The following is a 27644-nucleotide window of genomic DNA, read 5'->3' as shown; positions in this document are numbered from 1 at the left end:
TTTAATAGGATGAAGAACCTAGTACCATAAAGTCTAGAATAATGTGCATCTAATTACGCTAGAGTTAAGCGAGCTGTTTACTATGCACATCAGTTCTTGAACAAAGTATTAAAACCTGTGCATAGCAAGAATTCTAACCTCCTTCCCTCCATTCCTTTAAAATAGCTATGAATGCTCTTATGTCATAGGAAAGAAAAAAAGCAAACAAAAAAAAAGAAATGTATAGAAATAAAATGATCAACTGATAGATTTTGAAAGAGAAATATCAGCACACTCTACTAAAAACTCTGTATAGGCTCTGGATGACCCTGCTGAAGTATTTTCATGAATGCGATTCTTTCTTTCTGCCAGGATCTTCCACGTCTAAGACTGCAATACAACTTGTTATCCAAGCATTCATCAAAATGATTCAAAGAGACTTAACATTTCATCGGATAAAATGTTACTTTTTATAAAAAAAAAGATAGAACCAGAGGCTACTTTTAAATGAAATCATTTATTAAACCAATCTGTTTTATAGGAGGTATATATATATATTTTATCATTAAGACAACTTCAATGAAATGACTATCTACAAAAATGACTTTGATTGTTTTATTTTCATGTCACCATACATGAACAGATGGATTTTATGTCTTATGAAAACATTTTACTCAGTATCAAAAATGTACACATTTTAATAACCATTTCTATGGTCTGAAGGGATTTTTACATTTAATTTCAAAAATAAGTGTCATTTTATTGCCGTACAAGTTACAGCTTAAGCTTAAATCATTCTATACATAATAAAAGTGTTGTGTAGATATACGGGCAATTTTTCATGTTGTCACATACCTTCATTTTCAAGACACAGAGGTGGGGCATTTGCATTTTTCTTTTTTAAGCAAAGGCTAAAATATGTACTGATGTGAGCACAAAGCAACAGTTTTTAAGAACAAAACCAGTTTTAATGGCACAAGAGTTAGCATTTTTATAAATTAACAGCCAGAGTTCTTGATTATGGAAACAGATACATGAGATTCCAGTCCTTCCCTCAGGGCTTTGCTCTCTGGAAGAATACCTGTCAAAATTTATTAAAAAAAAAAAAAAAAAAGGAAAAGGAATACAAATTTAAGACATGGTATGTTTGAGATGTAAGATAATTAGTCAGAGCTCATTTTCTACTTTAACATAATGAACCATGAGTTACAAGGATGTGACTTGTGCTATTCGATTACATTTACACCCTCAGAAATAACACATTCTCTACGATTACAGCATAAGTTTTTTTTTTTGTTATTTCAACTATTAAGTAGCACAAGCCACAAGAATACCAGGCTGCTGAGGAAATGGCAAGGTGCAAAGCATAAGTGCAATTTTACAGATGTAGTTTGCTGTTACTGCTCTTTCTTTCATGTAACAGCTTAGAGATTATATAACTGCTTCTGCTGCTTAGAGGTTCACTATAACTAAAAGCTTATAAATAATTTTAGTCTCATGTTAGGACATTCTATATTTCAATTTTAGTTCAGGTATGTGCCATGAGTGAATTATGTGTCAATGTTCAAATGGAATTAAAAATGATCTAATAAAAAAAAAAAACAAAAACTTTTACCTTTAAGTAGTTTTTAAAAACTTTAGCATCAGGTTGCTGAAGTGCTTGACAGAATTCCTGTAAGAGAGAAGAATGAAATTCTAAACAAGTAAATGAAGCACAAGAGAACCTGACATATATTAGGAGAATATAAAATATCTTGTATGTATAGCCATTGATCTTAGTTTGTATTTTTCTTAATGTGTAACCAAAGAAAAGCATGTTATGGATAAAAAGAAAGAACTGCATTCTGGGATGAGAAAAGCTGTATGGTCAAATATAGAATATGAAGGTCACTTCTAGAGGAATAGACAGAAGCAAGGACTGCAGTCAAGGAGATTCCAAACGTTTAACTTTTCTAGTAACTTTTGGTGGGTTTGAAATGAATACTTCAGGCAAACATTTGCACTTCAGTGATATTTCTCACACACACACAAAGTGACTCTAGATTACAGCAGAACATGTCTGCCACTTTTGAAAGTTACAGTCTTAGACCAGAAAACAACACTGGGGCAAGCAACAGATAATACTTGATCCTTATGTATATGTAATACCACTTGAAAGTTCTACAGTTTAGGAGACATTTGTACTCATTACAAAACTTAAAGCAAGCCTGATTCTTACAGCACCCGAATTAATTGCAATTTTAAAATTCTTAGCCTACAGCTAACAATTTCTTCACAGCAATGCTTCCATATGGCTAGCAATGCTTAATGTTGAGACAATGGACAAGCGTAAAGTGTCACTTTTGAGAATCCTCTTATACTGCTTGCTACTTCAAAATAAACACAAAACCCACACCTGTTTTGGTGTAGTACATTATTTTGACAGTAGAGCCAGTGCTGTGGCTTAGCATTGAATACAGCCTTTATTACCGCACTTAGTGTACATTTAACATTCTTCATTGTTTTACTTTCGAGTTGCTATTATAAGTTACCTGATACTCAAGTACATATTTATTTGTGTTGAAGTAGGAAGATGACTTTTTTTGCAGTAATTTCACTCCTTACACTAAATTAATCCTATTCCAATATGCAGTAACGAATAATTTTTACTGAGGGATAGTAGGAGGTTAGCTTTGTCAGTATACATTTTATTCCCATATAAAATTTCTGCATATTAACAGTTTTCCAAATGTTCTTTTGGGGATTCCTACCTGAATTATCTCAGGAGCTACTTGCAAAGAAGGCAAATACTCTTGCTGAAGATACTGAATGCACTCAGGACCCTAAAGAAAAGCAGCACATAATTTGTTTAAGTATATTTTTCTATATACTTATGGAAAGTCACAGCCCTATACTGCATGGTATGGAAGAGTTTTAGAACAGATGGTCTATATGGCTATTTTACAGAGAAGCTATGCGTATCAAACACCAAGCGTTCACAGATGTCTCAGATGTTAGCAAATAAAAAGAATTATCTTAATGTTGGCATTAAGGATTCAACTGCATTTTGGTATCTTTCATTACACAGAAGAATGCACTGAAAATTGTACTGAAATAAGTTTACAGTAGAGTCAATTTGCGACATGTCAATTGTAAAAGTCAGTTAAAAAAGAAGGTCCCAGCTGGAGAAAAAGGAACGCAAATGATAAGTTCTCCTCAACGCAATCTCCTCTCTGCAAGTTTGTAAATAACTTCTCATAATTTTAGTTTAGTTGTGATTTTTACTTATATTAGATAGAGAGAAGTTAGTCAGCAAGTTAAAGGGCTTAGCAGTAACATGAACATAGAAACTGCTTGGTTTCCCATTAAAACAGAAATATGCTGTAGCGCTTTAGTCATTAGCCAATGCAAACCATTTCTTCCACACACGTTTCTCAATATAATCTATTAAGATACTGAAAACTGCCCTTCATTGTTGCAGAAGTACTCTATAGTACAACTCCAATCACTCTTTCGTGGTAGCTGAAGTACTACATTGAAAAGTATAAGGCCTATTGATCACTTAAACACAGCAACAGTTGAGTGATAGGATTTTTCTCCCTTAATTAAGGGGTCAATATTTTGCAGTATATTATCAAGACGGAGAAGTACTGGATTCTCTATTCCTACACAGCACTATATTCACCCTATTCATTTATATAAAAGTAGAATAGAAATTCATCTAAATAAGTATCTAATTTCTAGAAATTAATGAAAACATTAGAAAGAAACCTGCAAGAGTTACTCCTTGTAAAGTACTCTGAAGCTTACCCTTTTGAGATGAATCGTCTTTAATGTCACTGCACATTCTGATAAAGCCTGTAATGTAACGCATAACGTTAGACTCTTCAGTTAGTCTACTAGTTAAGTATTTACATCCAAAGATCCTAAAGTCAATCCCAAAACAAGGGCTAGTGTATGCCACTGTTCCCTTCTTTTCCCTCAAGACTAACTGAGCCTCAATCAAACTTTACTTCCAATTTTTGTTCCTCTCTAACCAGAAAATTATCTGTCACAGCTGAACCCTAAACAACCTAAGGAAGAGCTACCTGTTTGTTCACTTTCACTGAGTGTTAGTTTGCAAGTAATACAGGTCAATGTCAAATACTCAAACCTGCAATCCTCTAGCTTGATTTTGAGCATAGGTGAACTACAGAATACAGTGCCACAATGTGTAAAAACTAACCATACGAGTACCCCATTAAGAAAAAATAAGGTATTTTCTTTGTAAGACAAGACAACCATTAATACCACGTGGCCACTATTTTTTTTTCCCTTCAGTCTGCCACATGGCAATGAGAGTAAAAGAAAAAACCAAACTGTGATACATACCAATACTGTCTGGGCATCTGCTAAGTCAAACGTTTGCTTCAAAGGTGCTAAGAAACATGCAGGTACAATGTGCTTGTAGACAAAGTCTGCAAAACCTACTGGTCCATCTTTACCTCCTGAAAAGAGAAATAACATTTCATGTTCTACTGTTGCTTCCCAGACAGAAGCAGCTGCAAAGGAATTATGGAAAGAATCTTACCCCAAAGCTCCACCAACTTCGAAAGAATAATAAAACAAGTCTTCTGTGCAATAGGATCTGGGTAATCCACTGCTCCTTGAATGACAGTGAACAACACACGTTCCACATTCTCTGCACCTTAAACAAATTAAAGGGAGCTTGTCATTTAAACCTGCAACCTAGGAGTTTCTGTACTATTGCACAATTTTTTATTTTTATGTTTTTAAAGAATACTGACCTGGAAGACATGTTTCAACTTCAAAATAGCCTTTTTTGCACAAATTTCAAATATTTTTGGAAAGTTTCCCCTACGATGCAAGACAACTCTTATTTAGGTTATTTACTTATTTATTTTCAAAGATTGGAGATGCTTTTTCCCCCCCCTATTCTGGCCTTTAACACAATTAAAGGTGAGGGGGGACCTTGATCTGCTCAGAAGTGTTTTCTCCTCTTGACCCAAACATGACAGTTAATTAAAACCCAGCAGCACCCAAGTAATTCACTTATCTTCCAATACAGGGAAAGGTGATTTTTTTTTTTATCATACTTCAAACTTCTGTGATGCTTTTATGCTTATTTCTATTTGATTCCTGTAAAATTTATTGGCCTATTACAACTACCAAAATGCCTCTTTCACGAAAGCTCTTACTACTACTTAACACCATCCTTTCCTTTTCCATAGGTATTACAAGCATTTTAGGATGGGGGGAGGAAGTCTGAGCTCTAACTACCAGATGAGTTTCTTTAAAGTTTTTCAAATCCCTTCCTTTTTTGATGGAATGCAGACCAAGAGAATTACTTAGTAAAGAATCAAGACAATGGACGTCTGGCTTTGAATTCCTGTTATGAAAAATAGAATTAATTTGCATTTCAGAAAGCCTATTAAGTACATATTTAATAAGTCATGATACATTTTAGCATAGTTGTTAACATCAGGTGATAGTAATAAAAATTGCAGAAGTGACGGATGTGCACTTCTGAAAATGAGCAACACAGAATGAAAACTGGGAGTTGTGAATGTCCTTGCCAAGCAGCTTGAACACTGCCATCTGTTTTTAAATTATTTTCTAGGGGAAAATATTGTTTGATCTCTGATTCAGTAATTAAATACAATAATGCATGATGATGCACAAAGCATTCTTCTTATAAACAGAGTCATCATACTCAAGCTGAAAAAAAAATCAATAGGAAGAATATGCCTACTACAGCTGGATTTTACAAACCCAAATTCTTGCTTAAATAGGTAAGTTTAATACTGTATTTGCATCAGTCCATTCTATCTTAGCATAGTTAATAGTACTTGGCAGGAACTAGGCTTGTGATTTTAGCAGACAAAACTTAGAGAACCACCATAGTGCCATCCTCAAGAAACTGAGCTACTTACCTTGATTAGCTATGACTTCACTCATTCCACTGCCAGTTACTGTCTGCAGAAAAGCAAAGTAACTCCTCCGTAACATTTGTTTTTCTAAAGCAGCAGACTGGTCATTTTCTTCTGCTGGAAGGAGCAACACTTCAAAAATAGCACGAAGTAGTGGCATAAACATCTGTTGCAGAAAAGGTGAAACCTGTGTCTGTGGAGATTGGAAGAAAAGTATGAGCACAAGCAGTTACAGAAACTGACACTTGGAAATTAAAAGTTCAGGGCTTGTTACAATTCTCAGCTTTGATTCACTTTCAAAGTTAATATTTTCCTGTACCAAGTACATACAGCAAAAAGTCACATCAGGGCCACCATGAACATTACTGCATCTTGACTTATGTGCCACCTACTTCATGTCTTTTGTACAAAAATATATAGTCTCAGCTAATCTTATTCTGAGTAGGAACAGAAGCTTTTGCCACATTTCTCATCCTTTTGTTCAGGTAGACTATTTCTAAGTCCCCAAAATATAAAGGTGGGCTATTGTAAAGTCACTGTTGTTACAGAAAAGGGTACCTCTAAGATGTTAAAACCAACAGCAGACCACCTTTTTCAGTACTTAAAGAAAGTTCACCTCAGTGTACATTTTGGGCAACAACACTGCACTGAGATCTTGTAAATCATAAAAAGTTCATTGTGTCTATAAAAAAAAACTGTGCTGCAAGTAACACTTTATTTTTAAATATTAAACACAAAAATTCAGAAACAACATAAAATTTTGAGACTAATCAAAGAAAAACTTATTACTGTGAGTCTAGCAATACATGCCAGTGGTTGAAGACTGTCTACTACCAAGAGTCGTAGAAATACGCATTTTTATCAAATGTCAGGCAAGGTTTTGACACACATCACCTCTTTGCTGGTTCCAGAAAACTATCTATTCATCAATAGTATGACTCCAGAAAACTTACGCAATATCATACCTTAAATTTTGCTGTTATTTGGTTTATAAGAGGAATGAATTCCTGAAGATCTTTTGCTTCACAATCTTTAAGCATGTGTTCAGAGGCAGAAGGAATGAAGGGAAGAACTTCTTCCTCTAAGCAAATAATCATGCGGTGGAGGAAAGTGCGGACACCGCTTCTCAGAACTTCCTTTTGTAATGGACAACTGAGAGCCGGCAAAAACGTTTGTAAGCAGTCCAGATATACCTCAGAGCAGCCACATTGTTTTACAGTTTGCTTATTGCTGAAAGCCTTGCTGGTTCGGCTGTAAAAGCAATACACCAAGTTTTATATAAGCTCACGTTCTATATGACAGAGAAGCAATAACACTGAGAACAACGTATGCTTTAAAACCCATATACTAAACTAAAATACTACATTTTGTGAAATGGGAGCCAAACACCAGAAGAGACAATCACTTGATATGAAGTAACTATGCTTTGGCAGTTTTTGGAGAATTGAATTCTAACAAATCACAAACAATATATGATTAGAACAGCTCCAGACAATTATTTGAGGAAGCTATTTCATAAGGAAGGGAATAGATGCTGCTGGTTCATTATAAAGGTGCTAAATATTCTTTATCTACATCTTTAACAGCCTTCTTTAAGGGGATTTAATTCATTTTCTGGGCTACTATAAGAAATTCTACAGCCACTAGGGATATTCTAGGTCAATACAACACAGATAGAGACTCAGACCCTCCTGCTAATAATTTCTTTCATTTAAATTCTTTAAAATAAATTCACTTTTACTCAAATCAGAAACACACATGCAGACATTGTGCAGTACCTACCTAGCAAACCCAACAGCATGATTGAGGCAGTCAGCCAGTGCCATCTGTCTGTCCTCATCTTGTGCCATCATCAGCTTTTCTAACAATACTTTGAACTTCTCCATCAGTGGAGTCAACAAATTCCTCATTAGAGCCTGTTTTCTTTCTGCGGAGTATTCACTGTTAACTATTAATACTCCAGCTGTTTCATAAATGAAAAGTTGATCATCACTGCTTAACAGAGCTTGGTAACCATTTTCCTAAAATGGAAGATAACAGGCATAATTCACCGTGTCCTCTATCAAAGCCACTCTTTCTTTAATCACACTTTTCTTTAATTTCTACAGTACAGTTACAATACTTTATGTATTTCTTTTACTACCTAGGCAGAAGTGTAAAGCACAGGCAAAACTTAGTTGAAGGAACAAAAATTTCTATACAATTCAAACGGCCTTCTATACACTTTTCTTTTGCCTATACACCCAGAAATCCAAAAAAGCAAGATTCTTAAAGTTAGGTTCAAATGTAAACATGCAATTGATCTCCCCCCTCCCCCCCCCCCCAAATCCAAGACAATTATTTGTGCTTAAATGTTTGTGTACTAAGCTCACAATTCAGTATGTATTTGGACACACTGATGAATAACCACAAGCCCTATTTATTACAAAAAATGCTGTAAATACTCACAGGAGGAGAAAGTTCCAGAAGGTCTTGTATTCTATTCAGAACATCTTCAATAAAGGGATTCATTTGTTTACTGAAGTAAAACAAAAGTACATGACACTATTTAGAAGTGTGTGCATTTTTACAAAATTGCTGCCATTTTCCTTAAGGTGTAAAGCTTGACATTAAACTACCTTCCTAATACAGAACATCCCTTTAAGTATTAGGGCACAGTTTTAGAAAAACCTGGGTTACAGATATGGTGCTTGTGGTGGGCCAAATAAATACGTGGTACAGCTGAAAAATAAGCATTTCTTTCTCTCCTTCATTCTTTAAAAATATGCATAAACAGCACCACTCAGAGTGAAGTATTTTCATTAACAGTTAAAAAAAAAATAGAATCCTTCTGAAATGTGTTCCATCTTGGAGCTTCTCCTGCCTCTACATTCAAACATGTTTGTGAAGTAAGACCAATAGGTCAGGGATATCTGAAGGGCTCTAATAGCCTGAGTAAACTCCAAGTATAAATTTTGTAAATATTGAAATCACTCATCTGTGCTTACAGAGGGGGGAAAAAAAGGCAGACATCTAGATCGTTGATCAGTTTCAACATCTAATCAAAATCGGCTAAGTATATGTATTCAAGTTCTTTGTTCTATGACAAATTTGTCCACTACTAGCTTGGTATTACATAGTAGGACTACTCTGTTAGAGCACTGTTTTGTCATATTACTTCACAGCAGTCCATTTAAAGCCCTGCCTGTTTCAGTGACAGCTGTGATGCTCCTATTTTACCATGCATAAGCCTTCTGCACAATTTGAATACATTTATAGCAGCTTTACTCACTTAAGAGACTTGACAAATCTGGAAAAAAGGTAAGCTGTTCGACTTCGTACTTTTGGACTTGTATGGCGAAGACCACGGTGATCTAAAAATGCCATCTGCAATCAAGAAAAAGTATTTCAGCTTACAATCCCTGAACAAGGTGGGGAAAATTAGTCACACAAAAATTTAAGAAAGCCAGCATCTTTAGCTGTTTAGATGTTCAGAAAAGAAAAAAGTTCTTAAATACAAGAAAACTTATCTACACTTACTAGTTGAATATGTAAATTAGGAGAAACTTACTAGAACAGTTGGAATGTGTTGAGGTTCAACAGCAAAGAATTTTTCATATCTAACCACTGTTTCAAAGAATTCCAGGGTCACTGATGTATGCTGATAGGCACTAACGCCAGAAGTCACTAGCTACAAATAGAAGCATTAGCAAGTTAGCATTTTACCCATTTATAACACCAAAATAGTACAATGTAGTTGAAATGCTGGTAATTAACATAAATCATTTGAACTGAAGTGTTTGTCTTTATTAGCGTTTTTAAATAGCTCCCACATCACACATGCTTACCGTTCTCATCATATCTTGCAAAGCCGTAGCTTTTGTAACATCACCAGAGAAGTGAGCACCATGAGATACAGGAAGAGCCTCAGCCAACATATACAACAGCCTTATCGCTACCTCTACTTCCATAAATCGTGTAGTCTGCCAATTTCTAGAGAAACAATAAGAAAATCACATCAGTCAACAGAGATTATGAAATAATCACAGTTCTACCACATTAAAATATTCTTTTGAATATTCAGAAACATAGCATAAAAAAGTAGATTTCAGATAAGAAAATAAATGCTCTAAGACCTAGGCAGTATTTCAGGATGCTTCTGAAGACCTCATCCACAGATGTAACACCTCTCCATCAGGGTGCTAACAATTTTCTTTGACCAGTTTCAACTTAAAAGCTACAGATTTTTCCAAGTGTTTCTTTAGGCACAAAGATCTACTTTGATGTGCCAACAAGGCATTCACCTTCACTTAAAGAGAGGGCTCACTAAAAAGCAAGGCACAAGGAAGGCACTGACGACACTAGATTTTGGTTTGCACACAGCCAACCACCTAGCCAGGCATCTAGCTTATTTACGTGCATAGTTCTCAGGATTGGTTCTGTTCTTTTTGTAAGAATTAAAAAAACTTCACCGTTGTTTCTCTTCCGCATCCAACTTTGGTTTTTTGCTAGCAATAGTATTCAGAATAATTTTCCATATCTCATAAGCCTTTCCTGGCAGTGTAAAGTGAACACTTGTCCAAACGGATGTCGTGTAGGTCTAAATGACAAAGATGAAGAGACACCCCGAGGAGAACAAAAAATAGCTACCATTTAAGGTTTCAAAAGAAAGCTTCTTCTTTCTAAGAAGCAGAGTAAAATTATTTTTATCATGAAGTTACACAAAGTCACACTTAGAGAATTGCAACTAGCTTACTCTATCAATAGGCTTTGCCTTGCTACATCACGCTTATGTTTAGTGCAAACCCTGAGAGTAAGAAAGGCAAGAAAGCTAACAGAATTGTATTCACGTAAAGAAGATAAAAACCAAAAATCTTACTGAAGTGTAGTGTTAAAGACTCTGCGGACAGATGCCAACAATAACTCTGGTGAGACCTGAGCAAGTCTGTCCAGCAATAGTTTCAACTGCTTTCTGTACTCCACAAACATTGCTTCATCTTCACCCTACAAAACATTCACGTCAGTTAAGTACATATTTGCACGTTTAAATACATCCAGAACCGTTTCAGACAATTGCACCTAAAACAAAAATGTGTACATACACGAACAGCACATCACGCTCTGAAAATTCAGTAATGCTCTTGCAACATAACTGCTGGCTCCTTTATTGTCTGGTTGCAATATGTTGAGATCCATTGCATTCAGCCCAGAAACACACTAAAAAGGCTTTCCAAACTGAAAACTAGCCAAAAAGTATAAGAAAGAAAATGCTCCTGGCAAAGCATTATTGACCTGTTTCTTGAAAATTGACTCATTCCTCATAAAGATGTTCTTCCTCAGCATCTTAGTTTTAAAATTAATCTGACAGAAACAGTGAACTTGGGACTACATGTAGTCCATGTTAATCTCTAAAACCATTGCTCTCAACAGCCCAGAGCAAAATGCCTAACACATTCAATCATTACTGCTGGCTGGCATGGGCAGAAAGTGAAATCAAAGAAATTCCTCCTCTTTTAGGCTATTTTTGCAGGGGTTTGGCCTCCTCCACTCAAAGTAGGTCAAGTAGTATCTCTGAAATGTTTCATTACACAATGTTTCTCAAATCTTTCTGCGTGACAGGAGAAACGTGCAAACTGGAAAACACGCAAGCACTGAACAAGCCAGCTCAACAGCTATGTTTAGCTAACAGCGCAGTCATATTTACTTAGGAATAGTTCTGTACAAATGCAGCCAGAATTACTCTGTTAACTAAACTGGCTTGGATATCCTTTTACTATGTTGTTTTGTCTTATTTTTTAACTTGAGATCTGCATAAGCTTTCCACACAGAAAAAAATTCGGTCTACAGACCTTAGCTTTCTACTTTCACATCCTTAGCATACGAAAAATGTTTTTTAAAACACGAGGAAGTTTTACTACATGTAATTTAAGTTGCATTTGCCTGTTTATTCACACAATACCTCATTTTCAAAGTTATATTCTTCGTCATATGTCAACTTCTTCATAACAGCCAACATGATTGCCTAAGATAAAGAAGAAAACAGAACTAAGGGAAGAAGCAGAAAAGCGGTAAGAAGCAACAGCTGAAATCCTACAGCAAAGAAAAACATTAAGGCAAACGTTAAAATATTTGTAAGTATTTAAATCCCATTTGAATTATTATTTTCTGAGGTTTAACAATATTAACGATCCATATTAGAACATTCTATCCAGAGAACACAAAGATGTCATTCCAGATGAACGGTATGCATGACTTTGAGCTCTGTCTAACAGTATTATCTGGCTGTATTTCCTGCTTGTAATTCGTGCTGTTCAGTTCACACCGAAAACAACAATTAGAGGTGACTGAACTAGGCAGAGGAAGCTAAACAGGATGTCCGAGTTCATATTTTAAAGAGGTAGGTCAGCTCAGCCATCACGTCGCATTCCCTAATACCTCACCATCTCCGAAAGGTGGTTATTTATTTATTTATTTATTTAATTTTTGCCAGGTTAACAATCTGAATTGGTTCAGCAAACGATTCAAGAACAACAGCCAGGACCAGCAAACAAGAATAAGAAAAGCAAAACCTTCCCTTTTCCACAGCAGCAAGTTGTTAGATCAGTCCAAGCGCTAACGTGTAATTTCACTTTAGCAGGGACTGTCTGTAAGTCCTAAAACAGGAATAAAGACTTGATCTTGTCTCTACTGAAGTCTCAAATGCTAAATGTATCACTTTGATGTTACAAAGCACTTATTTCATGTTTTAGAACTTTGATATGTTTAAAATATACAGAGTACCCAACTCCATTCACATTTTCCAGGATGGAAAAAACTGGACGACAGACTGACACAGCTAGCTAAAACAGATGTTTAAAAATCTGTTATACTTTAATTTTCACTTTAGTTTAAGAGTTTGTTCTGGGGAGCCTACAAATATACGTACTAGATCTAAACGTTCCAAATGAACAGAAAGCTATCCCAGATAACAAAAACTAGAGTCAGAGGCAGCCTTTTCTTTATGTTTATTAAAACAACAGTGTAAGAAATCAGAGAATATTCAGTAGCAACAGGTAATTGGGCAGGGCATTTCCATGCCCCTTACACATGGAGTGGACTCACTAAATGTTAGAGAAGACTCGGTAGAATTATAACCGGTATTTGATCAGTGTTACAGAGCACCTGATCCCTATTCCTAATACCAGGTTAAAAGAACTTGCTCCACCATTTGTTAAGTTCCGTAGTTGACAGTTCTTGTGTTTTGTTTTTTTTTATTTCAACTATAGCAAATGAAAATTGTGATCATATCTGCAACAACTTAATTAGTATTTTGCTATTCTCTTCCACTACTGGAGGTTCTAAATGTAGGTACCCATTCAAGTCAGGTAAGCAATAAAGAAGAAAAAGGTAAATAAAGTAATAATAATAATAAACTTTTGATGAATTAATCATGATGTTTTTCTTTTTAAGTGCAAAAAACTTAAGTTCTTTAACACCAAAACAGGCTGGTAAATTAAACTTAGGTTAGTGAAACGAAATTCTTGGTGATCTTGCATTAACAGGCATTTGCAACAGTTTGAGGAAGAACATGGTCCTATGGCAAGAATGTGGTCAGGCTTTCTATTGACACCAAGTGTCTGCATCGTATGCAAGCATTCTCTGCAGGAAGTAAAATTAAAGAATTAAAAGAATTACAAAATCTCAACGTGATATGCTTGTAGCCAGAAATGCCTAGAAACAGCTGTCATTTTAAGAATTCAAGATATAATCCCGCAGATGAGAAAAAACTTTGCAACTTCAAAGGCACAATAAACATGATTCCCTTTCCTCCCATTCAAGTAATGCATAAGTTGAAAGTAGTGACTTCTTAGGTGCAAAATTTTAAACGGAATGCTGCTAAGCATATGATTTAAAGCTTGGTAAGAAAGTCAGCCAAAAGACTTAGACTGTTCCAAAATTTTCTTATTATGAATTGGATGAAAGAAGAAAGATTGGTACGATTGCTTCTCAGTTAAACACAAATCCTCAGTAAACTTATGAAATAATCGTAACTGGAAATTCTCCAGTATAAAAGCAACTTCGACATAATCACAGTTCTAGACAGCAACACCTTCAAATTTTAAGTGCCTTAATGTGTGCTGCAGTAGTAATTTGGTTTGAACAGAAGAGAGAAAGTATCAAAAATAAAAGATTCAGTAATACTATCAAACTTAGGTTACCTCATCCACTTTAAACAAACATTAAACAAAACCAGATCCAGATAGTCTGGACACTATCCAAACTCAAATGTTAATGTTAGAACAGCTCAGTTTTCTTTGTAAAGGAAAAGGAATCACAGCAGTCAGCTATATGAGCTTACAGAGGATCTGCACCAACCTAGCCAGTAACATTTAAATTGGTACATCCACATTGGTGCAGAAGTGTCACAGGGAAGAAAAAATTTAAAAACTGTGCTGAAAAAATAAACAGGCAAGTTTACTACTTCCAAAACTGGACACAAAGTTATTTATTAATTTTAATGACTAATGTATAAACTGAAGCTTAATGCATGTAGCTGCTAATCCTAAGAACAAGCATTATATTTGAATAGCAGCTTCTTTCATAAGTTTAACTCCTGATATCATCAAGGGTTGAATTTTATGACAACTCTTCCCATATTTCTTCCATTTCTTTGGGATTATGGCAGGTTATTAAAAAATACAAAGCTTCAGGAGAAAATGTCTTCTATCGTGGTTTAAGACCATTCTATCAATAACCTGTCCAGGAGTATACCAAGATAAGGTACTGACGGCCCTTGGGAAGACCAGCACTTAAATAGCTCTCATCTTTATGTACAATTCAACGTAGGCTTGCTAATTAAAGAAACAACTGCAGGTATTGAGTGGAAGATTGAACATATTGTCCTTACTTTTAATTATTGTCATATGAATCACAGAACGGACGGGGTTGGAAGGGACCTCTGAAGTTCATCTGGTCCAACCCCCTGCCGAACAGGGTCACCTAGAGCACATTGCGCAGGATGGCATCCAGGTGGGTTTTGAGTATCTCCAGAGAAGGAGATTCCACAGCCTCCGTGGACAACCTGTTCAGTGCTCTGTCACCCTCACAGTAAAGAAGTGCCCCCTCAATATTCAGCCAGAACCTCCTGGGTTTCAGTTTGTGCCTGCTGCCTTTCGTCCTGTTGCTGGGCACAACTGAAGAGACCGGCTCCATCCTCTTGACACTCTCCCCTCAGATATTTATACACATTGATGAGGTCTCCCCTCAGTCTTCTCTTTTCCTGCTGGCAACACTCTTCCAAATGCAACCCAGGATACCGTTGGCCTTCTTGGCCACAAGGGCACACTGCTGACTCATGGTCAGCCTGGACATTTTAAGGCATACAAATAATACATGATTTGTTTCAACAAAAAGTAAAGTTCTGACACAAAATGTGTTTTTGCAATAAGAAGCCTTCGTAAAAAGAAAGTCAACACTTACCTCTACATTAGCTTTTTGTTGGTCTGAAAGTGCAGAAAGCTATAAAAGAAATTTCAAGTGTTACTTTTTGTATTGTAACTCCTTTGCTACTTTCCAGTAGCAAAAGACAGGTTTGCTTTTTGTATTTTTTTTTTTTAAACAGCCATACGATCTGCAACCCTCCTGTCCATTATTGCAAGATTTAACACAGTTCCTACGGATTTCTAAACAAAACTATGTGAGCCGTATGCTCACAGCCAGTGGATGTACTGAATACTAGTTAGTCAAAAGGTTTTAAGTCAGCTTAAAAAAATGTTAGCTTCATATATTCCCACAAAATCAAAGTAAATAATACATCAGAAATGATGTTAAATTGAAGCCAGACATATTTACTTGTTTCAAGATGTGAAGGTAGTCGTAACAAAAGCCGATGATATTAGATGAGATGTCATCATCTTCATGAATGAGCAGCTGCAACATTAGGGACACTTTTGCTTCAATAGCTTGCAGAGTGTCTTGAGCACTCTTCATATCACCATTTTTTATCAGTTTAGTCCAACTAGTTATTAACGCTTGCCCCATTCCATTGACCAGCTTTGAAAATCTGGCCAGAAAATCCACATCATCTTCCTGTAAGAAAAGATATCTGATTAAAAATACTAGCAGAGCTGAGGTTTAAATGGCATGAGCTTACTGATGGTACTACCCACATTTAGTATGTAGCAGAAGTAAAAGCAACATTTGACTCCCAGATGGAAAGTATAATTATCTGGTTTGTTTTCTCTGGAGATTAGAGAGAAAAGGAAAAGCAATGCTAGAGAGCTGGCTGCCCTCCATTATACAAAAGTAGTTTCCTCATCTCTTCAAATTAGCTTGTTTCACTTTTTGCTTTACAGCAAGAAGCTGGCTAGCAGGTTCAAAATAAAAGAGGAAGCACATACCTACCATAAATTTTAGTCTGTATAAGAGGAAAAAGTTTATGTGAAAACTTCAAAGAATTAACAGCTGCACCTCACTTCAGAAATACTGATAACAAGCAACAGTCAGTACTGCCTGTAAAAGCGAGTGATTATTTAATATTTATGGCTTGCTTTTGCAGAAATACATTGATCAGAATTGAGAAACACTGCTAGATCAGTCATCCCAAACAGATGCTTTAATCCATGTCACAGCTGCACAAGTGCAGAGCAATAACAAGTCTCTCTGAAAGACTGAGATCTTCAGAGGTTTTTTAGAGAAATGACTCCTGAATTGATGAATGCACATTTTTTGCCTTCTGGAAGGAACACATATTGGATGCAGACTTCACAATAAAGAGAAAGCTGCCTTGCAATCCAAGAACTAAGGAGTGGTTCCTCTTTCTCCATAGCACATAGCAAACAGTTATTCCTGAAGTACTATAACCTCATGGGGAATATGTATTTGGTTGGTAGGTGTATTTTTCCAGCTCCTAGACAATAATTTCAAGCCTCATGTCTGACGGTGCAGGCACGCATAACAGCACACATGACCTAAAAAAGTTAGTCTAATGTCTCGCACTAAAAACTTCTGCCTTGGCTATATTCTTAAAACACCTTGGCTAGAATATCCATTACAGAGTCATTCAGAATGGAAGATACAAGGCCACAAGTCATAGAAGCAGCATAAACAGTACGCACACCACACTTCAGGAGAGGAATAGGAGTTACAGAATACTTTCTAGAACAAAAAAAACCCACCTCATGCTGAAGACAAACAAAATGCAGTGACTGTACTTTAAATGAGTAAGGTACGTTAATAACCAGCTGTTAATTTAAGTATGAGAAAAGTACAAGAAGTGTTTAACATTGATGGAGAAGCGCAGCTAATTCTCCCTATATTTGTGGACTTATCTTGACAGTTTTCTGTTAACCTGCTTATTTAAGAACTGCGTGAAACCTATGGCTCATTCCTATTGTAAAAGCAATTTACAAACCTGATCAATACTGAAGAGGCCAGCAGACTGTAATACTTGACATAAAGATTCAACCAATTTTGTTTTATCAATTGGGTCCATTCCCTTATTTACAATTTCAAACAGACAATCACAAGCTTCTTCCCGGAGAACTTCCACAGACATGTGACCTAGCAGCATATTTATAAACCTTTGGAAAAAAAAGAAGTTTATATTTAAAAGTACACAGTAGCATCATATAGAAGCTTTGTATTATTTGTGTGAATATTTAAAAATGTCTTATTAAGAAGAAACCATTATGAAGTCTTTTGTACTGACTAAACCCAGCATTTTATACATTTTAAGGACAACCAAGCAAACTCTGCAGTGTCTATTTTTACCATTATATCAGTCTGGCTTGCCAAGTCAATTGCTCTTCAGAAACAAAAGACCCAAACATTTATATACAATTAAAGGCTCTACTCAAAGACAAGTTTTAATGTAGTTCCACAGAAATACAGACAACATACTAGCAAGTTTTGTACCATCTCCTCTCCCCCTCAAAGATATCCCATCAAAAAATCCTTACCTTTCATTAGCTATCAGGCTCAAATCTATCCAGGATACATAAGCTCCAACTACTTCAAGGCACTGGCATGTCAACTCCGAGTTATTATACTGATAGTTTTGTAAGATTTGGTACCACGATTCCACCAAACTTGGAATGCACTGTTCCCTCATAGTATCTTTTAATAAAGTGTTCCTACGAGCCTCCTATCAACACAGGAAACAGGATAAATCAATCCTGTCATAGATTAGCAGCATTTTCTCAAACTAGTACCATTTTTGCATCCAATACCAGAAACTCCATGTCATAACTAGATAAATAACTCAAATCAAAAGCCCAAAAAGAGCATTTTTTTTCCTTGTAAGAAAAAAAAATGCCCTAGTTTTCTCCCCCCTCCCCTTTTCTTTCTCCTTTTTTTTTTTTTTTTTCCTACCACAATGCCCAAACACTTAAGAAAGGCAAAGGAGAAAGAAGTCTTCTAGATGATTAAATGGACTTTTGACGTTAGGACTCCTTCAAAAACGCAGTAGTAGAAATTAACGTTATAAAATGAGTCAGTCTAACATTATGTTGGCTAACTCAGCTCCTTACTTTTTGTTTGCTTGCTCTTCAAGCAAAAAAAATGCATTAACTGAGAAGTATGAAATCAAAAAAAGCATTAAACAACATACGGCTTTGGATCTAAACCACCTCATGTCTCTAAGGCAGAGCTGCCATAGAAAAAAAGACGAAGATAACTTCTTCTGTCTTCTGCTGCAATTAGAGAATGTTTTTGAACTTCAAAACAAATATTAATGTGAAGTAATAACTTGCCTCTGATGTATGAACAACATCCCGGTCTACCAGCTCAGCGTCAACAGCCATCAGGATTCTGAGGTACATATCCACACCTCGTGGATTAAGGTCAACTACTGATAGAATATCAAAAAAAAACTTGGGCCATTTTGTGAGATATTCAGTAACAAAAAGCAACGCAAAGACTTGTGCAGCTTTGTTGCGAATAAAAGTCTTCTCAGGCTGGGGATTCAGCATCTGGTAGAAAAAATATTTTATTTGTAAATTTTTACTAAATTAGAGAAAAATCAGATATGCTTGTTGATCTCTGTACAGTGATTAAGGTACTACTTTCCTCCTTTTATCAGCTGAGATTTATAAAGAGCCTTACTTTCTAATGATTTTGAAAAAAAATTAGCTAAATTATAATGAAGCAGGGAAAACATTCTTGGTGATGCAGTCCTAATTTTTTCATTCAGTACAAAAATATTAAGCATACTATTCAAAAACTAAATGTCTTCATTTCTTGTTTGAAGTAAACAAGTACTTCTGGAAAACACGTTACGGTCCTCAGGTAGCTAGCTTTGCCCAAGTTAGATGTTCGTAAGAATAGCAAGGAGTTCTTCTAGATCTCCATTCTTCAGGAGAAAATGGAATCTGTCACTACCAATTTTTCTCTCCCTCCTTCCCCCCGCCTCATTGGAACAGCTTGCCACAAAGAGGAAAAAAACCAACCCATTTCACAACGACCTGTTCAAGTTGTATTATATTCCATTTCTTAACGTTCAGATCGCCACAAACAAGCAACTATAATTTGGAATTGGAATGATATTGGAATGAGAACCAGATAACGGCAGGTATAGGCAAAGACCAGCATCAGTTCACTCCAGAGTTCTACAGATTCCAAACTCTTGGCTCCAACTGATACTACAGCTTCAGCTGATACTATAACTCCAGTAACTCAGGCCCTAAAAACAGTAGCCAATACACTACCACAGCATTACCAGAGCAGGTGATACGAGGAGTCTCATCCTTTCATTTACGAACATCTGCCAGCACTCTAAGCAGACAGGACACAGGCCAGGAGCGTTGTGAAAACAGAATTACCACTCCTATTCTAGACACTCAAGAACATCAGGAATCTACATTATACCTCTCTAAAGGGAAATTTTAAATGCTCCTTACTTCACACACAATAGTTAAACCACAATCATTATCTGACATAAGAATTTTATATTTAGTATTAAGTTCAAGCACAGATTTCCCTACAACATATAATTTAAAAAAATTCTAAAAAAATAGCTTCTTAAAAGTCTTTTACTGTCACATACTGTATATCTTCAGGAATATATTTTTAAACTCAAGTGACAGATTAGACATTTAGCCTGCACTGAATGCACTATGTTAGCTTACCGTGCAAAACTGCTGTAAAGTAACACACTTACCTGGGCTTGCAGCCATGTTATAAGCGTTTCCCTAATTAGCTGCTGCTGGACTTCAGTAAGTTCAGAGTATCTGAAACAAAGCATAATAAGATCAAAATACGTCTGCTTCATGGAAAGAGCAACATTCACTAAAGCAAAAACCAGTTTAATAACTATGCTACACATTAGTGTAAATTAAAGGTTTCTAGAAAAAGGAATTTACACAGCTATTAACATATCAAAACTCTGAATAAAAGATGTATTAAAATAAGGAAAAACATTTTGGCCGTATTAAAGAATTATATCTCCAGGCATTAATACCTCCTTTATCAGAGTAGGAGCTTGAAATTTTGCAGGAAGTCTGCCCTTCTATAAGGGACAGGACTTACAACCCTGATAAAAACACACCTTTGACTGGTAAGCCATGGGGAGAACAAATAACATTTGTATATGCTCAAATTTGATTACTACACTATTTGAAGACGCTGACAATAGTGAACACAAGGAAGTCCTTCACTGATCTTACCCTACAGGACATTGATTATCACACGTATGTCAAAACAAGCAAAGCAAAGCAAACAAGGAATTCAATTCTGCTTTGCATCATGCACAAGTCTTGGCAGAATTCTACGTCATAACCAGCCCAACGCAAATACTACCCACACATATTCCTTCTGAGGACTAGGCAAGTTGAAAAGACTCTTCCTGCCATTCCTTCTCCAGGGTGCTATAGCTCTGGTACACCCCCTGACAGGAATGACTGCTGAATGCCACCTCAGTGTTCCTGTTAAAGTATCTAGTCATTAAGGAGAAGAAAAAAGCAACCCCACAGAAAACAGTGAAAAAATGAGACGCAGGAAAACAAGAGAAAACACTGCAAGAAGCAGATGACAGAAGTGACACATGCAGACGAAGGCGGACAATGAGGTAAGACCAAGTTAATAAAATCTCAGAGAGATAAGTCTTTAATTTTTGCTCTGATACGTAATTGTGAACCTCAGCTGCAATATACATCTTATTTCTATCTGAAGCCTGGCCCACATGTTCAGTGTACTGCAACGAGCCACACTGATATCCCAGAGGCAGACACCTCTGCCATGATGTTGGAGGCCAGACACCAAAGGAGCCCAAAGTATGAAACAAATATAGTTTCACACACCTAAACTTTTACTGTTTCAAATTATTTTGTCCTAAAATTATGAAGCTACAGAAACACTACACAGTGAAAACACTACTTTCTCACAACATCTCTGCCATGCTTATTGCATGAATAAGGCTTTGTCTGGAGTCCAGGATTCTGTACTGAGTAAGGCTGCTGTTTGCAGGACTTAAACTCTTTTTTTTTTTTTTTTTGGTAAAAATTAATGAGAGTGCGGAGTAAGGCTTAACGGGCAATGCTAAGTAAGTTTCATTCCACACTTGGTGATCGGGCCTGTGTTGGGCCATACGCAGGCATTAGACTAGCTAGGGAGAGCATGCTGCTAAGACACCAGCTACTTCTCTCCCAGGAAAAGCTGAAGGAATACAAGAAGTCCTGTGGGATGAATTAAGCTCATCAACCACACTGAGGTAATGGTTTGCAGAATAAAGGTTCTAAAAGCTTTTATTCAGGAACAACATCCCATTTTAAGTTTACATGCAAGCAGAATAAAAAGAAAATCAAAATAACGTTACATGGTTGCTATCAAGAAAGATTACTAACTTGAACTTAATTTGATGTTCCAGAACTTGAAAGCAAAAGAACTTGATGTGATCATCACTAGAAAAGAAGACAAAATTCTGTTAGATGTGGCAGTATGGTACACTTCTCTGTGAAGAACAAAATTCCTCATATATTACAACCAGGTGGTGCCTTTGGCAATTCAAGAACTACCGTGCACTAAAGAAAAAGTCTATGCAAAAACAGCAAATACTCTAGCAATGCATTTGAAAAAACAATGTGCAACTAACATTGATATTCCCTCTTATAGTATTTTTTTCTTATATTCACCAGTTTATCATGCTATGAGTTTGGTATTGAACATAAACTACAATATGTATTGCATCCTGCCTTTAAAAAAACTAAAAATTGTATGAATCAGTGTATTTTGGTAAACAGAGACTACAAATGTTTTTCAAATGTTGCATGGTTTTGTTAATCACTGCATACTCTGCTGGGGTCTGAGAAGCTTTAAACAATCTTTTGCAAAAAAAGTGTTCACTATCAATCACTGATATTATTTGGGAGATATACATCCCTGAGTTTCCTTCCAACTTGCATTATTGTATGACACAGCAGCAACCTACTATTTGAGATCCAAATACACAACTTTGTGCAAAAATAGGGGTGACGACACTTTGCATTTTGAAAAATAGGGGGTGAGGCACTGTTCCTAAGCTTAGTGCATGTAAAGCCTACATTCTCACAACTCGACAGTTTCAGCACTCCTCCCCTCCCCAGACCTGAATGGGGATGCATTCAATGGGCTTGAATGCATTTTTTTTTGTCCTGGATTTCATAACGCAGCAGTCTTTAAGCTACCAAATTAATATTGAGTTTTATTTATACATTATTCTTCCTTGAAAGACATCATATGGAAATCACAGATTAACAGTGATACTAAGAATGGCATGAAGACCGTATTAACTTTCAGCAATTTACGGTTTGCTAATTATGCTGTAAAGATAAGAAAAAACAACACCCCAAGGACCTAAACATATTACTAAGGAAAATAAGCAACGATTCTTATCTATATTACCTGTATATACTCTGAGCTAATGCTTCTGCGCAGACTTGCCAAGCATCCTGAGATATCTTGAGCTGCTCAAAGTAGGCTAGTGCCTGCAAATATTCAAGTAAGAAGGAATGAAAAAGCCAAAAACACACACACACAAAAACAAACAAACAAAAAAAAAACCCACAGCAAGACATCTTATTCATACTTGACACATTTAAACGCCTCTCCCTCAAAAAAACACAAACAGTATTTGGAAAGAGGTTTTTATGTGGCTTCCTCGTTACCACAACACAAGTGTTTCTCCAAATGTTAACCCTACAGGTACCTACCTCCACTGTACATTCCAGACAAAGGTTTCTATTACTTCTATATAAAAAGGTCAGATTCACAGAACTGGTGATGTTAAAGGGGACTTCTGGTGATAGTCCAGTCCAACTTGCCCGCTGAAAGCAGGGTCAGCTAGGAGAAGTTGCTCAGGGCCTTGTCCACTAGGGTTTAAAATACAACTTCCAAGGGTGGAAGTTCAAGTCCAAGTCAAAAATCTAGGTTTTTCACTGAAAACAACTCACAATTTTTGTTGCACAGCTTTGGTTGTATTCTACATCTCAAGCAGCATTCGAACACAGTCATTCACTGACCACCTGACAAACATCAGTGTGTGAACCTATTAAAGAGACTAGAAAGAACTGTCTACTTCAGCCAAATTGTAGACACCCAAGTTGTTAATCAGACCTTCTAAGAACCTCCTGAAAACAGTTAACTCGATCTAATTGCTTTAAGATTTAGTGTGACTTGCTATACAAAAGAGTAAAATAATTTTTGAAACAGAGATTTGATTGACACATTATTTTAAGCCTATGAAGGCTTGCCTTTCAAGCTTATTTTTTCACTAACATAACTGTTTACATTCAACAAAGTGATTATTCAGGGAGTTGAATTAAGTTCTTAAAACAAGAGTTCATTGTAGACAGCACTGGCAATATCCTTCTACTGAACAGTTTTAATAGCTGATGTTTGAGATGCATTTTATGTGAAGTCCCTTTTTGCATGAATAACAAAAAGATATGTCACCTTTTAGTATAAAATATTTCAGAACTATGCAGATTGCACGGTTAAAATGTCAGTGAATTTGTAAGCTTCAAATTCTATAGCGACATTCTGTTAACAAAGCTTTAAACTTTGGCTATATCCCTCTTTTCAGGAAGGACAAACACCCACAATAAACATATTTAACGAGCTGCTTAGCAATACCAGGATGCAGTAAACTACATTTGTAACTGCCTTACATGTTCTGGGATTCATTTTGTGAACACCAAAAGATATTAAGTATCCACACTTCTGAAGGATTTTACTGAACGTCATCCTGTATGCAGCAATGAGTAAGCAGAACCCTTTACTCATTAGATAGTTACAGTAATGCCTTGCCACATAAGCATCTCTCAGATCACCTACTGTTACCATTTACTATGATTATTTTCTTAAGTTACTCTAAACTTCACCACAGTTCAAAAACTGATGTTTCATTAAAAGACACTGAAGGTAGGCAATCCATTCAAACAACAATAACAATAATAATAATAAAACCACACAAAAAAACAATCCCCACCTAAGAATTAAAGGGCAATTTTAAGCAATATTGTTTCCAGTGGCTGCTTTTCATTCTGTGGGAACCTGCGTAAGGTACTGAGCAACAAGTACAGATAATTGAAAGGACTGGAAAAGCCAGAGCCCAGAGAAATAAATTCTGTACACATTAACTGTAACTTCACAGAGTTGGAAACAACTCCTGCAGCTTACATGCATGCCTGCAACATGACAGTTTGCACGTGCCACCACAAACCCTTTGTGCTGGTTAACCAGATAACAATCAAGAAAGTATTAGACGTTTCAGTGAAGCAACACCCCAAATTATTAGAGAGATACGCAAGTTAATTACATACTCTTTGTCTGAAGTCTGCATCAGCATTTGGGTTTAGCCCCAAAAGGGCTTGTTCATCCATCTCTACTGCTATACGATTTGTCTCCTACTCCTACTAACAGGTTTGCCCACTTCTTCTAGAGGAGAGCCTACGATCATCTGAAAACAGAAAGAGATTTTATTTGCTCAGCACAGCAATAAAAATTAAACGCAGGACAGCAGCAACCGCAGGCGTTTGCACACAAATCTCAGACACCCAGCATGAACTCCACCACAGCATGAGCATGCATTTTTCTGATACAGAAAACAAAATGCAAACTCCCTTAGTCACCCTTCGATAACAGAAGCGCCATAAGGTGAACTATTTAAGCAAAAGGCTGGAACTTAAATTTCAAGCACGTGAAGTTTCAGCAAGATTTGACGTAAGCATAAATCATCTACTTAAATGATACACAACAGTATTTTTTATCCCACAAGCTTAGCAACTGCAAAAATAAGCTTCTCTACTCATCTCTAAAATATTGTTAAGATGCTTCATAAAACCATTTGTAAAGTATTTCCCCTGGGGAACCAACCCATTAGGAGGTCTTTCTTCTAAAGCAAGGGCAAGCTGGAGAAGTGTCATAGACATTAACCACAAAATACATCATACTGAGCTGTTAACAAAGCTGCCTCTCCTGCTAATGGGTGCTAATTTACTAGTGATGATTTTTATTTAGAAATTTCAGCGTAAAACTAACAAGCAAGCTGGACAAATGTTCTAGAGATTGTGTCTCTACAAGCTGTTCTGTAATGCTCTGGATAAAACACAGTGGATTAAAAAAAGTCTCTGTCAAATACGCAGATGCTGTTAGACAGCAAGAGGGGACAAAAATCCACCTAGCCATCAAAAAAAATTCCCACGTGGTAACATCATTAATCAGGCCTGAAGCAAGGCCTCGTTATGTAAGCACGTAGGAGGTAGGGGAAAGGAAGACAGACAAGAGGAGGAGAGGAAACACAAAGTAACTGTGGTCTGAAACTGCCTCCATGCCTGTAGGTAGAATTTCCGATTTCTTCGCGTGACATGCCTGGTGCAAGCTCTGCTGTGAGCCCTCCCCCCTGAAGAAAGGTGGCCCAGTGACAGCGAGCACGCCTGGAAGGGAAAGCCCAGCATTTAGTGTGACAACGGACAGACATTCCTACAAAAGCCATTACAGAACCTATGATAACTAAATGCATCACGAAAGGCAATTTAATACCCAAAATTAAGCAGGCGCGCACACAAAAATGCAGGTTGTGGCAGCACAGAAACCAGAAAGTCTGGAACAAAGCAATGACTCGTGGCAAAACGAGCTCTGCACACTGCCTTACGACACAGCAATCTCGCACGGGGTCAAAACCCCTTTAGGGATTAAAGCTGCTCTGCTGAGGCTTCGCCCTCTGCGTCCCCAGCTTGTTTTCCCCATAACCAACAGCCAGAAAAGCCAGACGAGGGGGAAAAAAAAGTAAAATGCTGTAGGAAAAAATGCTTTTTTGGACAGCACCTTTCAGATGGGGCCTGGTCCACAGTTACACACGTAGAACTGTTTCAACTTACACAGGCATATTTCTGGCATATTTTCCCGCTGATATCACTTGATCCTCTGCCCGAAAGATAGGAATCTTTCACACACAGATGACAGGTTTTGCTATTAAAAATAACCTGGCTCAAAATGTGTTCTCTTCACGTGTTCAGCTAACAGCAAGGCCAGGCGGTTCTACTAACCTCGTATATGCTACGTGAGCATATTTAAAATTTGATCCTCTAGCAAATATTCTTTCCTAAGAGTTTTAGGTTGACTAGCCCGCTCTGGAGAACAATTAATAAGACAGCTTTCTGAAAAGACCGTTCAAATACCCTAACAGAACAGCTTCTCGTGGCACCCGGGTTTAGCTAAGCAAGTCGCTTTTCCTGCACAGATGTATTTTACTAACAAGTTATGCTTGGAAAGCAAGGCCTGACTGTAATTTTAAGAGAATTTGCCAAATCAATCGAAACATACACCCAGCTGTAACGCCTAGTATGGCGTTCAAGGCAGTTTTACTTGTAAACGGTGTTCACTGCTAACATTAAAAGTTAACACACAGCTGTGCAGAAGGCAATGCCAAAACACAGAGGAGGTTTTTTTTTTTTGTTGTTGCTGCTGTTAGCCCGTGCCCCGTGATGGGTGACAGAGATCCCAGTACAGCCAGAAGGGTGCAGGTCGTTAGCAGCAGAGTCACACAGGTGCACGTCTCACTAATTGGGTTGGGAAATGGGGATATGAGGTACTCTCGTCCTCAGTGCCTACGAGAGCACTTGGGAAGAGGCTGCTTCCACACAGGGACGGAGGGCAGACCCCGCCGCGGCACCAAGCGGGGGGGGGCAGGGCAGGGCAGGCCGCCCGCCCGGGCAGCCTTACCCAGGGGCCTAGCGGTGACAGCGCCTCACAGGCGGTACCGCGGGGCCCCTCTCAGCCCCGCCGGGCACAGTAGGCGCCGTGCCCGCTGCTTCCCCACCCCCGCCCCGGGTCCTCCCGGTTCCCCCCCGACCCCGGCGGCACCTCCCCGGGGAGCGGCGAGGCCCCGGCCCGGCCCCCCCCGCCGTTACCTTCCCGGTCACTGCGCCATGGCCGCGGCCGCTCCCGCCCCGCAGCTCCGGGGCCGCCACGAGCATAGGGAGCGGGCAGGGCCGGGCCGGGCCGGGCCGCGCCGCCTCGGCAGGCGGCGGCAGGAGGAGGAGGAGGAGGAGGAGGACGCGGGGGGAGGAAGACGCCCAAGGGGAGGCGCCGCGGCCCTCACGCGTCCGGGAAGAGGTTCCCCCGCCCCTCAGCGGCGGAGCAGGACTACAACTCCCAGCGTGCCCCGCGGTGCGCCGCTCGGCAGACACAGCCTACCGCGCCGCGGGGCACGCTGGGAGTTGTAGTCCTGCACCGAAGCAGCCTGGGAGAGGTAGTCCCGCCGCGCGGTGGGATACGTGTTACATGGCAGGTTACCGGCCGTGAGGCGGGGAGACGGGCACGGCA

The 27644-nt window shown here is 37.8% G+C and overlaps 2 protein-coding genes across 5 annotated transcripts in view; one reads left to right on the top strand and one right to left on the bottom strand.

The window, feature by feature from the left end:
- The window catches only part of RPL18A (ribosomal protein L18a), a 220411-nt gene that overhangs the window by 189324 nt on the left and 3443 nt on the right, over nucleotides 1-27644 (top strand). The window lies entirely within an intron of this gene.
- XPOT (exportin for tRNA) lies at nucleotides 478-27474 on the bottom strand. 2 transcript variants are annotated; one of them, XM_035544367.2, is made up of 26 exons: nucleotides 27230-27401; nucleotides 25652-25753; nucleotides 24641-24777; nucleotides 22722-22804; nucleotides 21686-21742; nucleotides 20005-20074; nucleotides 18599-18817; nucleotides 17807-17991; nucleotides 17260-17428; nucleotides 15699-15935; nucleotides 15327-15365; nucleotides 11827-11889; nucleotides 10747-10871; nucleotides 9716-9860; nucleotides 9439-9558; nucleotides 9160-9254; nucleotides 8337-8406; nucleotides 7671-7909; nucleotides 6854-7139; nucleotides 5892-6081; nucleotides 4529-4645; nucleotides 4330-4445; nucleotides 3769-3816; nucleotides 2730-2801; nucleotides 1595-1651; nucleotides 478-1060 (listed from the first exon to the last, which is right to left on the bottom strand). In XM_035544367.2, the coding sequence occupies exons 3-26, from the start codon at nucleotides 24698-24700 to the stop codon at nucleotides 1034-1036; spliced, it is 2889 nt and encodes a 962-aa protein (XP_035400260.1). In that variant the 5' UTR covers nucleotides 24701-24777; nucleotides 25652-25753; nucleotides 27230-27401; the 3' UTR covers nucleotides 478-1033. The 2 variants fall into 2 exon arrangements, with proteins under 2 accessions (XP_035400260.1, XP_035400259.1); XM_035544366.1 differs by lacking the exon at nucleotides 25652-25753 and having other exon boundaries at nucleotides 27230-27474.

Source organism: Cygnus atratus, chromosome 1, assembly GCF_013377495.2.
Source record: "Cygnus atratus isolate AKBS03 ecotype Queensland, Australia chromosome 1, CAtr_DNAZoo_HiC_assembly, whole genome shotgun sequence".
In the NCBI taxonomy this organism is placed as follows: Eukaryota; Metazoa; Chordata; class Aves; order Anseriformes; family Anatidae; genus Cygnus; species Cygnus atratus.
Note: the sequence above shows the minus strand (reverse complement) of the source record. Positions and strands in the feature narration are given on the sequence as shown.

Excerpts from the sequence above, each read along its gene's own strand:
- XPOT (XM_035544366.1), bottom strand. The coding sequence starts at position 24,700 with ATGGATGAACAAGCCCTTTTGGGGCTAAACCCAAATGCTGATGCAGAC. Across the intron at positions 2,802-3,768 it reads AGACGATTCATCTCAAAAGG|GGTCCTGAGTGCATTCAGTA; the intron begins GTAAGCTTCAGA and ends GCTTTTCTTTAG. Across the intron at positions 1,652-2,729 it reads TAGCTCCTGAGATAATTCAG|GAATTCTGTCAAGCACTTCA; the intron begins GTAGGAATCCCC and ends TCTCTCTTACAG.